This window comes from Periplaneta americana, chromosome 6 (assembly GCF_040183065.1).
Source record: "Periplaneta americana isolate PAMFEO1 chromosome 6, P.americana_PAMFEO1_priV1, whole genome shotgun sequence".
In the NCBI taxonomy this organism is placed as follows: domain Eukaryota; kingdom Metazoa; phylum Arthropoda; class Insecta; order Blattodea; family Blattidae; genus Periplaneta; species Periplaneta americana.
In genome coordinates, this window is record NC_091122.1 from 159760802 (window position 1) to 159773880 (window position 13079).

Consider the following 13079-nt stretch of genomic DNA (forward strand, 5'->3'; position numbering starts at 1 on the left):
CCATATAAAATCCTCAGACAGTAGGCCTAGCTAAGAAGAAAGAAGACTCAGTGGATAAAATGATAATAATTTAGCAAATTCAGTGTCATGGAATATAAGAAATATTTTAGACTAATGGCTTCATTGCCAGATGTCTAGGGATTTGAACAACAACAATATATTAAACATGAGCTGTAGTGAAAGCATAACGAGTGAAGTTAAAAGATTTTATGTCGGCCGAAACTATTGAAGATGATAGATGAAGTTTGAAATGAATGAAGGCGAAATGAGTACGAGGTTCAATGCCGAAAGTTACCTAGCAATTCCACTTCAAGTGGTTGAGGTGGAAATCTCGGGGGGGGGGGGGGGAACCCAACCAGGATACAGCTTATCACATATATAACAGATTGGCCATCCCCATGTTGCTGTACATTTGTACATTTCACTGAGACATTGGATAGCTACAAGGTTTAATGTTTTCATTGTATTTTGTTTGCAGGCAACAAGTTATGCTGCAGAATTCACAGCCTACTTCCTACAACTGTCAGCCTCAGCCTGGCTTTGTATTACATGACAGCAAGCCTGGAGGAGGTTTCTCTGCGCCAGGCCACCCGGCAGGTGGGGATGCTAGGTATCACAATGGTGAACATCTAGGAATGCACCACAGTCTAGGTGTAAACCAAATGTTGTACCCTGCAACAGGGAATGGAGGCATGCCACAACACGCGTCGTTTCAGCTGCATTCAGATGCGGGACCTGGTGTATATGGCTCTCGTAGCACTGGTGCGACCCCTCCTTCTGCATCTCCACAGCATCGAACTTCCACAGTGCATAGGTACGTCATTGCTACAAGAAATTGGATATAAATTATAATTTTATCAAAAACAGTAATACTGGCACTACTACCACTAATTATTTATTTATCTACACAGGGTGAACCGTAAGTAATGTCATTAATTTCAGGGTGTTATTCTTTGAGATATTTCAAACAAAAAAGTTTAATACAATTTTGCTCAGTTTTGTTTCCTTTTAGAGATAAAAATTGTTTTATATGAAACATTTCATAGCATGTTTTGGGAAAGCTATTGATTTAATTCTAAATATGATCAGTCGATTTAAGAGAGCAGTGTATTATGGTAATAAATTATTGAAAGAATTTTAGTTTTGTCCTTCAAATGTGCAGAAATTTGATCCAAACAATTGTAATATTTTAAAACTCCTTTTCAGAACGAAAAGTTACATTTGGTCTGACCTGTCTTCAGACAGTTGACTAAATAACAACATATTCACCACTTCTAGGATTTGTTACGTAAAGTTAGTCGAAGTTCAGTTATTGCTTGTATGGAAGTACCTAATATCACAGTCTAGTATATATATACAGTCACGAAGCTTGAGTTGTGAGGGTGCTAGGAACAATAGACTGTGCCAGTACTATTTCGCATTGTCTGTAATGAGGCGATATTAGCGATCCTAGTGGTTAGCAACTATCTATGGATGCATATTTACTATGTATTGAGCTTCGTGACTGTATATACTAGACTGTGCTAATATTGTTTTCTCTCAGGAAAAGAGTTATGGCGAATTTAATTTAGTATCTGTATTTCTTATTTTGTAGTACCAATTTCTAAGTTGTTATTGAGTTTGTTTTATCAGCTGCACGATGAAACTGGCCTTTGCTTAATTTTGTTGTTTCTATAATATATCATTCATACGCGTAACACTTTCAACCAAGAGTGACTTATATATAGTATCCATATAAAAAAAATATGGTTTATTTAACAACGCTCACAACTGCCAAGGTTATATCAACGTCGCCGGTGTGCTGCAATTTTGTCCCGCAGGAGTTATTTCTCATGCCAGTAAATCAACTGACATGAGCCTGTCGCATTTAAGCACACTTAAATTTCGTCAACCTGGAATCAAACCTGCAACCTCGAGCACAGAAGGCCAGCGCTATACCAACTACGCTACCCAGGCCAACTGTATATCCATATATTTTATGGTAATATTAGCATAGGAGTGTAAGAAGTGGTAAGAATACTGATTAATGCTGTTAACACTATTTTCGCGTATAAATATGAGTGTATAAATTTTTTTTTTTCCTATGTTTCTAACAAACACAAACTAATGTCCTTTATAATAATAATAATAATAATAATAATAATAATAATAATAATAATAATAATAATAATAATGATTTATTTTAGCTGGCAGAGTTAAGGCCGTAAGGCCTTCTCTTCCACACAACCAGCAAAAAGTGTATATACATATGCATGAACTTACAAAGAATTCAACAATTTGATTTAGATGAGAGTTACATGTATACAAGAGTTATTTACGAATTAAACAACAAAATACTATGAACTATTAATTAAACACTGAAATAAACTGGGTAGCAGAATTAAACTAAAATACATAGAATGTTAATATATTTCAAATTATATTAAATAATAGAAAGAGATTATTATGAGACAATTTTGAAAATGCAGCACAATCAGGATGATGTCTAAAGAAAAAAAGCAACAGTGTAGTCAGTAATATTTTAAATCAGTATGATTGGAGTGAAATGCTAATAAGGTTATCTTTTAAGCTGTTCTTAAAGGTGTTTGTTGTCTTGCAGCCCCTAATACTTTGTGACAAGGAATTCCATTGACGCGAGGTGGATATTGTAAAAGATGAGGAATAACAAGATGTTCTATGAAGAGGTATATTTAGCGTGCCACAGATAAGTGATCTGGTATTTACGTCGTGGTTAGAGTATAGATAAGAGAAACGAGACGAAAGGTAATTTGGTGTTGAGGTGTGCAGAATTCGAAAGAGTAAAGACAAAGAGTGTAAAGTTCTGCGTTCTTTAAGTCGGAGCCACGAGAGACTTGCGAAGGACGGTGATATGTGATCATATCGTCGGATGTTGCACACGTATCTGATGCACATATTCTGAGCTCGCTGTAACTTGACTGACAGTTCAGAACTTAGATCACTTAACAAAACGTCACAATAATCGAAGTGCGGCATTACTAGGGTTTGTACTAGGGTAAGTTTTAGTTGCTGGGGCAAGAAGTTTCTCAAGCGACTCAAAGAGTGAAAGGAGGAACAGATTTTCTTTATAGTTTCTTTAACTTGAAAATTCCAACTTAGATTATTATCAAAAAAGAAGCCAAGATTTTTTACGACAGATGAATAAGGGATTAGCGTGTTGTTAAGGGTAACAACTGAAAGATTACTGTTATTAAGGGAGTTAACTACACGCTTATGTCCAATAATTATGGCTTGAGTCTTACTTGGGTTAAGTGCGAGTCCGAAATTGGCCGCCCAAGTGGAGACAGTGGCTAGGTCACAATTTAACTTGTCAATCGATTCATTGATCGTATTGGGTCTGGAATGTATGTAAAGTTGTAGGTCGTCGGCATAGAGGTGATATCGGCAATACTGTAAGTTCTTTGATACGTCATTAATGTAGATAGAGAAAAGTAGTGGTCCTAATACGGAGCCCTGCGGCACTCCCGCCTTTGTGTATCGCCATTGGGAGAATTGATTATCAAGTGAAACACACTGTTGGCAGTCCCGTAGGTAGGAGTCCATCCAGCTCAAGGTATTGTCTGATAGGTGCAAAGTTTTCATCTTTGCAAGAAGCAAGTCGATATCAACAGAACCAAAGGCATTGCTGAAATCGAGAAGAGTTAGTGCCGTTACTTCACCCCTATCCATAGCTTCACGGATGTCCTCGGTCACTTTAAGTAGGGCTGTAGTAGTGCTGTGTCCATGCCTAAAACCCGATTGATAGTCATCGAGGAGTTTGTGTTCGTCGAGATAGTTCGTAAGTTGTCCGTGTACAATATGTTCTAATGCTTTTGAAAGAGTGGGAAGAATTGATATCGGTCTGTATTGATTTACTGTAGAAGGTGTGTTAGATTTAGGTAAAGGTTTCACTAATGCCATTTTCCAGAGAGAGGGGTAGGACCCAGTCATAATAGATGCATTGAATATATGGGTGACGGTCGGCAGAATCACATCTATTATTTTATACAGGAGAGTGATATTTATATTGTCTACACCTTGGGCTTTAGATTTCATACGTCGCAGCGTCTTCATTACGTCAGTCGGGTTAATGTATTTAAAGAAGAAATTATCCCATACAGGTTGGGGGCAAGATCTGAGAAATTCAAGAGTCTCTTTTTTATGTAATGGTTCAGGTGGAGCAGTGACGAAATGTTCATTTAGGCTATTGAGTGACAAGTTGATGTTATCTACCCTAGGCTTTGCTTTTGTTAGACCCAGGTTATTAAGGTTACGCCACAATTCTTTCACACTGACCGAAGGTATAATAAGGGAATGTGCATGGCGTAATTTAGCATTTCTTACTGCTTGATTACATTTATTTCTTAAAACTTTGTAAGTATTAAAATCTAATTCGTCCTTGCTCCGTCTGTATTTACGATAAGCAGTGTCTCTGTCATGAGTAATTTTATGGCATCGCACATCCAAGGCGCAGGGTGTCTACCAACTCGTCTGGTTTTCAAGGGTGCGTGTTTATCGTATAACTGGATTACTAGGTCGTTAAATTTTTCGATTTTGTCGTCAATGTCTGGTAAATTCCACACTTCAGTCCAAGGCAGGCTAAGTGCATCGTTGATTAATTTATCATGCTCAATATGCTTCAAGTCACGGTATGATGTGATGTGAGGTTTATATTTTGGACAATACAAGGAATATTCTAGAAAGATTATGTCGTGTGCTGAGATACCCGGCGCTGGTAGTTGTCCATTCGTTAATGCTAACTGAGGATTAGTCGTGGCAATAATGTCAAGAAGTGTCTCCGATTCCTGGGTGTGGTGGGTAGCTGCGGAAGGAAGGATGGATATATTGTAAGACTCAAACATGTTCTTAAGTTGAACTGTAGCGTAATTACTTGAATTTAATAAGTTTGTATTGAAATCGCCTAAAATAACAGTATGGTCATAGTGAGGCACAAGATTAAGCAAAGGTGTTTCAAGATCACTTAAGAATCCTGATTTAGGGGGTTTGTATACAACTCCAAGGAGGCACTTTTTGTTGCTTGCACCGACTTCGATGAATAGATATTCAGGATGTTCTAAGACTTCATTCGAAGACTGGTAGACAATTTTAAACGGTAAGTCCGATCGCACATATATCGCAACACCACCTCCGCGTTTACCAATTCGGTCATTTCTACAGAGGGTGTAATTATCTAAACTTACTAGAGAAGATGATAGGGAAGGCTTCAACCACGTTTCAGAGATAAGAATAGCGTGAAGAGACAAAGGAGAGAAAATAGACTGAACTTCATTGAAATGACAGAGAAGGCTTTGAGAATTTATGTGGGCTACTTTTAAAGTGTTAGGATGCGAGCTGAAAGACGATTTTAACAGGGCACTGGTCGAAGTAGCAGGTAGTGGGTTAGGGGTGGCTGGGGTGGGTAGGTGGCTGGGGTGGCTGTGTGATAAATAAATGTTGGTGAGTTGTGTACTGGCCACAGAAACAAATTATCTTTCATTGTTTTAATGCAGGAATAGCAGAAAAAAAAAGAGTATTAAAAAAATAATAATTTTTATTGTTTTAAATTCAGGAACCATTTACTCAGAAACTACTTAAGATAAAAGGCTGAAATTTTGTATGCTAATGTAAACTGTATAGTTCCTCAAAATGAATGGATTACTGTTTTAAAATATTTAATTCAAGTAGTGAAAATGTGGAGAGACATATCATATTTTTATAGGACAAAATAAAACGTATAGGGATTTGTCACATTATGCTTGTGTATTGAAAAAAGTACTATTTTTTTTCCACTCATATTCTCAAATAGTAATTGTTTTTGACATGGGGGGGGAGGGTGCAGTTTGAAAAGTTTAAGATTAACCCTTTGCAGACGGATTTAAATATCACAGTCACTCTGTGCGAGAAATGTGTCAGATGCTGCCCGCTGTGGGACTGCAGTGTGGATATTGCAGTGGCAGATGTCACCCAACATGGGACTGAAAAGGTTTAAAACTTTTTGTATTAAGTGTTCCTAACTGTTGACAATCACAAATTTTCTTTTTTCAATAGACTTTTTTTCTGCCATGCCTATATTAAAACAATGAAAGATAATTTGTTTCTGTAGCCAGCATACAATTCACCAACATTTGTTTATCACATTTGCAAAGACATTAGTCTGTGTTTGATAGAAACAGAGGAAAAAATATTTTACATATTTATATTTGTACTCGAATATACTGTAAACAGCACTACCCAGTAACATTAAATGGAAACCTTTGTACATATTTCAATAGTATTCATTATCTTCATTTCGACATTGGTTTAAATAATTTGTCCTTTGAATTTTACTGTTTGTTAAGATTGTCTTTTTTTCACTATCAGAAATTGATTTGAAATGTTTCCTTTTATTGTACAGGATTAGTCAGATGATGGGCGAATCACCAGAAATGAAACGATTGCAGCATCATAGTATGGAGCCACAACAAGCTCAGAGTGAGATGACTCCAGATAAAAGTCGGAGTCCAGGTGTGATGCATGCACCCATCCCAACACCGCCAGTGGATGATATGGAGCCTCAAAGTATCTCTTTCATAGGTAAGAATTTGCTTTTGTAGAAAAGAATGGCTGTACATTGTCACCACTACTACATTACCATCATCACAAGAACAATGAACACAACCACGTCACCTGTTCTGTGCAAGAGTTTCCTTTATACCTATAAAAAATACAGTCGTAATTGTAAATTTCCCAAACTGGATCTGCCACTTTCAGCTGGGGGTAGACAAAAAAGAATCTAAGAGCAAGCAAAGAAAATCTGTTCTAAACACAAACAACATTTTAGGGGGAGAGGATGGTATTTTTTAAAACTTTATTCCCATTTGGTGTAAAATATTAATTTTTTGTATGTAGAGAGCTCATAGCTGTGGCAACTCAACCAAATAAAATTATTTTGAAAAAAAAATTATTTGAGGGCCCAAATTTGAAAAAAAAAAAAATACCCAATGCAGGATTGTACTAAAACCAATATATCTAAAGCGTTTTTAAAGATACATTCAAACAGTTTTTTGCAATGTATTTGCAAAAGCATGTTCTACAAACTGTCTGTAACAGAATTTTTATATTAGTCCCGACGTTTGTAAAAAACAATTAAAATTTAGTACAGTAACAGTTTTCTGATTTCCTTTCTTGCAAACAAACGGACGTATTTTTAAAATGAAATCAATTAACAAAATTCTGTTACAGAGAAAAGTTTCCTAACAGTCTAAAGAATGTGTGTTCTAAATTTCATGCATGTATCTTTAATAGTTCAGAAATTATATCCATTTTTGTCTGGCAATGTAGCAAAAAAATGAAGTTACTGGAAACCGATAAAAGCGGGCGTGTGATTTAAAAATCCATAGCACAGCAAGTTTAAAAATGACGTCTCAACATCCGATAAAGGCACAAATACCCATGAAATGTTATGCAATGCATTCCACACATATCAAAGGGTATTTTAAAGAAAAAAATTTTTTTTTGAAAATTTAATTTACCGGAAACAACAATAAAAGTGGGCGAGTGATTTAAAAATCCATAATGCAGGAAGTTTAAAAATGGCGACCCAACATTCGATAAAGGCACAAATACCCACAAAATGTTATGCTATGCATTCCACACATATCACAGAGTATTTTAAAGAATTTTTTTTTTTTTTTTAATTTACTCATTTTTCACCAAAAAATACCATCGTCTCCCCTTAAAGAAGCCTTTCCTACTACTGTAGAACCTCTATTTAACATTTTTCTGAGAACACGGAATAATTAACCGTAAATGAGGGTTGACGCTAAATAGGGGTAGCTACTTTTGTTTAAAATTGTTTGAATACTTTTGCTAAAATGCCATTTATTTGCAAAAAAGCTACAATAAGAAAATTATGGACAATACTGCACAAAAAATTGAAAACATAAGGGGAAGCTTGGTGCCAATCAAGTCTTCTTCTCATCATCTCGGATATCTTAGCATTTGAATTGTTTTCCGTTTTGCGAATTAAATTAACTTTTTCTGTGACGGAAAGCATTTTCCTTTTCATGGCCGTTGTTTTCTAATGATATGTACCTACAGTAACGGTGAAAAATTCAATCTATTCATTGTAGTAGCACTGACACCACACACCTCAGCAAGCACAACAAAGACAAGAAGTGATTGTCATGGATGGCTGCTACATTCATCATTGAATGTGATTGTCATGGATGGCTGCTACATTCATCATTGAATGTGATTGGTTCTCGCAAAGGGCAGGAATTAGCAGACTGTGTTCTGTTCTGCTGTGTGTTATTCTGCTTGTGATTGGTTCTAGCAAAGGACGGGAATTAACAGACTGTCCAGTTCTAGAGAGAGAGAGAGAGAGAGAGTGCGTGCGTGCGTGTGTGCGTGCGTGCATTCACACGCTTTACTCTTCCCTTTGAATGATGGAGCTTTGGTTTCAGTATCTTAGTCAGAATCTCATGATGCATCACCAGGAATTTTTTCGTTTTGACGATTTTTTAGTAATTGTTAATGCGGGATTTTGTATGCATGGATTATGTCCACAATTTCCCTGCCTTAAAATTGCTAATAACAGTAATATTGGCTGTAATTTGATGTAATTTTTATGGAGGAGATTAAAAAGAGAGAGAAGTGCATGGAAATAAGCATCTCGTTATTTTTCATATTTTTTTGTGATCATTTTGAATAATATAAAAACCGCAATGTCAGTAGTTTTCATTCAGCTTTCCAGTAATAATTTTTGAAGACTGTGATTTTCGGAAATTCAGGCCTGGCCAAGGATTCTAGGTACATGACTGGATGCTCAAGTGTGTGCGAATGTTAAGTCATCCAGGAGAATTTTACCAGTACATTACATGACAGAAATGATTAGAATTTCGACAATAATAAAATTTAATGGTATTAAATAGTGAACGATATTTAATAGACATAATGGTAGTCAAAGAAGGCAATAATCAAAGCTCCACTGTACTTCATAATAGGGAAATACTTGCATAACTACTGTATATGAAAACAGTCTCCTGCTTAGTCATTGTAGCACTGTAAGTCTCACTGCTTTTATCTAATGTATTTTCCAGTACTTTATTGTATTTTCTGATGATAAATTCATTCCATAACCTGTTTATCCTGTCAAATTTTCTGAATATATCATATAAAACACCAACTAAATAGAAGTATCGCTGAAATTAGTAACGCAGAGTTACTGCACTGAAACGCCATATATACTTCAGTACGTCATAGTAAAATAATATAAAATTAGTAATTTATTTGCCTTACCTTTTTTAGGATACAGTTTCTGTTTTTCTCTGATTTGCAGGTGCACCAATGGGAGATGACCCAACACATGGTTTAGCCCAAGGTATTAAAGGTCTGCAGATCACATCTGGTAGTCGAACATACAGGATTCCATCACCCACCCGGCCATCTTTATCCCGAAATTCATTCCAACAACAGGAATCTGATGATGCAGCCAGCATACCTCCTGTAAACATCCATGAAATGGATTCAAATAGTGACAGTCCTGCAGAAAAGGGCTTCTATATATCATTTGATAGTGATGTAGCACCTAAAAGACCTAAACCTCCTCTCAGGGTGAAAAGGTCGTCTCCGAAAAAGGTGTGTAATAAAGATATGTTTGTATTGCTGTTGAAAATTCGTGGTTAAATGAAGTTATTAACCATATACCTTTTCGTTGTTTTTGTAGGAACGACCAGTTTCACAGTTTGAAAGTCAGCCAACCATTGAGTCTGAAGAGCCAAGACCAGCTGCACAGTCACGCTTGGAGCCTCCTCCACCGAGAGAAGCAGAGACTTCAGAGCAACAAGGCAGTGAATTGGAGAGCACCACAGCTCCTGGTGTCGGACTCGTTATAGGCAATGAACTCATTAATCCTGATCCTGTAAGTCAAATAACGCAGTATTTTTGTTGCCTTACGCCAGATAAAATGTATAAGAGAATATACTGTATTCAACCACGTAATGGACGCCTCTGCATAATGGGCGCACCCCAATTTTTCTCGTTAAAATTAAAAAAAAAAAATCCCCGCTTAATAGATGCATAGAGGAATCTGTGACAAATGATAGCAGTGATGCTGAACCTGACAGTGAATGAAGTAAGGCTAGTGTTAATAATAACAATAAAGTGTCTTGTCTTATTTCCGCTGTATTCATTGTTACAAGTTATCATCTGTTTATACAATACTGCAAACTCGATCATCTTAAGTGCCATGCAATCGATATATATATTAGTCACAGTCCATATATTGTTACGTATTCTGTCGATTATTTCAGCATTCGAGCTGGCACACCTTTAATATGTATTTTTTTTCTCGCATAAAGGACGCATCCTAGTTTTTTGTTATAAAAATCGAAAAAAAAGTGTGTCTATTACTCGGGTAAATACAGTAGAACATAACTAGAAGTTTCGCAACTGCATGCAGGTTTCATCGTCACAGCAAATTGTCATAACCTGAAGGGATAATTTGTTATGAAAGGTCGTCCTTTGAGATTGTACCAATTTTCTTGATGATGGGAGCAGTATGCAGTTCCAAAAGGTTGGTAGTGTTATGTTCCAACACATGGAATACCCAAAAGTCTGCTTCTGCATAAATATACCATATTTACTCGCGTAATAAACGCATTTTTTTTTTTTTTTTTCGTAATTTAGGGAGAAAAAAATTATAACACCTAACATACCTCGTGATAATCACAGCTGGTTTCGACATTGGACATTCAAGTAATATTGAAAATGATTGATTGTACGACTTCAAGAGCATTGATATATCGAACGCTTACGAGCAGTAATAATGTAAAGTGCATAACATATGAAATAAATAAACAATGTAGCACAGTATAACCTAAAACTGAATACAAATAGAGCAAAAACTAGGTATGCTTTATGAAGATAACACTACCACTATTCTCACCTTATTCACTATCAGTACTGGTTTCAATATCACTGTCATCCTCTACTGCAGCATCACTTCCGTCATCCTCTACTGCACAGTCACTTTGTCATCGTCATTCTCTTCTCAAATAACATCGTCTTCCGAAGAGCATTTGAAATACCTGTCTTCAATTTAAAATGGAATGTATACATTCGTCCACAATTGTGGAGTAACAGTCAGCACGTCTGGCTGCGAAACCAGGTGGCCCAGGTTCGAATCCCGGTTGGGGCAAGTTACCTGGTTGAGGTTTTTTCTGGGGTTTTCCTTCAACCCAATACGAGCAAATGCTGGGTAACTTTCGGTGCTGGACCCCGGACTCATTTCACTGGCATTATCACCTTCATATCATTCAGATGCTAAATAACCTAGATGTTGATACAGCATCGTAAAATAACCCAATAAAATAAAAAAAAAATAAAAATGTGTACATTCTGTGAAAACTTCTTTCCCCCTATAAAAAATTGGGGGCTATTATGCAAGTAAATATACCATACATGTGAAGACTGTTATGAAGAGGAACCACTTGTGAAATTTATCTAGAGGTGGAATAGAATGCAAATGATTGAAAGCACATTTATGTACTGTAATCAGAAAACAGTGATGGTTTGAACAAAATCTCTTGTGTATTATATTGACTTGCATCTCTTACAGTCTGTTTATTTTTAAATTCCTTATTTCATAAATAGTATCCATGTTTAAATAGTGTTGTATCTACATGTCAAACGAGAATGAAGGTGAACCTTCAGCAGTTGTAAGATATCTGTTTACTGCCTTATACTAACTGACAGTACTCAATCGTAGCATCGTGGTCTAAGGCATCCCGCCTAGGACTCGCGTTACGGAATGCGCGCTGGTTCGAGTCCTCATGGGGGAAGAAATTTTCTCATGAAATTTCGGCCAGTGTATGGAACTGGTGCCCACCCAGCACTTGGGGAGCTACGTTAGGTAGCGAAATCCGGTTGCGAATACCAGCTATAACAGGGGATCATTGTGCTAACCACACGATACCTCCATTCTGGTTGGATGACCGTCCACCTCTGTTTCGGCATGTGGGCGTGAGGCCAGCAGCTGGCTGGTCGGTCTAGGCCCTTCATGGGCTGTAGCACCACAGATTATTATTATTATTATTATTATTATTATTATTATTATTATTATTATTATGACAGTACTCAATATTGCAGAGCGCTTTGGATGAGATGGAGCGGAAAAAAGAACGAATTATGCTGCTTTCACTGCAGCGCCGTCAACAACAAGAGGAATTGAAACAGCATAAAGAACAGGAAGCACAGAGACGTCGAGAGATAGAAAAACTGAAGCAGGAAGAACGAGAACGAAAGAAAGAAGAGGAAAGATTACGTAGGGCAGCCATTCTAGAACAGTATAAGCTTAAGAAAGCCATTGAAGAGGCAGAAAGAGAGGTATGTTTAATGTTCACAATATGTTTCATTACATTGAAGTTAAAGGTTTGTTCTTATTGTTGAAGTTTAGTTTTACTTATGGAAGAGAAAAAGGAGAACTTTTGTCCCCACTTAGAATTATAGTCCCATCGCTCTAATTTCCGGCAGCCAATCGCGTTGCAGGTCAGCTACATTTAAACGTGTGCGTCTTGTGATTCGCTGATTCATTTCTTAAGGCTCGATAAATACTTAATATAATCGCCCGCCATTTTAGCTCTTTAGTTGGCGTTCGCAGAAAGCACACGAAGACGTTATTTGTCGCTCAATTATTTGCTGAATTACAGTGCGTTTGATTTATTATCATAGGAGTTACGACATGATAATGTTTAACGGTGTTGCAAATAGATTCCTCATATGGTAGTTCGGCAACGTAAGAACAAAAATGGCGAATGATACTACCTACCTAGACTTTATAGAGCCTTCACTTTCTAAGACGTAAGCAAAGAGGCGGAGTCACGCCAGAAATAACAGCGTCGGGACTATAGATCAGCACATTCTCAATTGAATTAATAAGTTATGGTAGTAAAATATTGTAAATATTCTATTGTTGAAATGTTGTTGTTGTTGCTTTCTAATGCCAGGCGTTTGACAATAAAGTCATTTGACCTCTTGCACTCCAATATTTTTCAAAGATATTATCATGACCAGCCACTGAAGCACAGATTTTGAGGTGTTCC

General features: G+C 36.8%; 1 protein-coding gene across 7 annotated transcripts in view; it reads left to right on the forward strand.

Moving 5' to 3' along the window:
• The window catches only part of Patronin (calmodulin-regulated spectrin-associated protein patronin), a 242515-nt gene that overhangs the window by 174061 nt on the left and 55375 nt on the right, over positions 1–13079 (forward strand). For 6 of the 7 annotated variants that reach the window (XM_069829423.1, XM_069829425.1, XM_069829419.1 and 3 more), the window contains 5 exons: positions 479–814; positions 6392–6570; positions 9317–9615; positions 9704–9898; positions 12127–12363. In XM_069829423.1, the coding sequence (XP_069685524.1) occupies positions 479–814; positions 6392–6570; positions 9317–9615; positions 9704–9898; positions 12127–12363 (1246 nt within the window). The remainder of the gene's footprint in view (positions 1–478; positions 815–6391; positions 6571–9316; positions 9616–9703; positions 9899–12126; positions 12364–13079) is intronic. The other variant, XM_069829420.1, reaches the window with a different exon arrangement.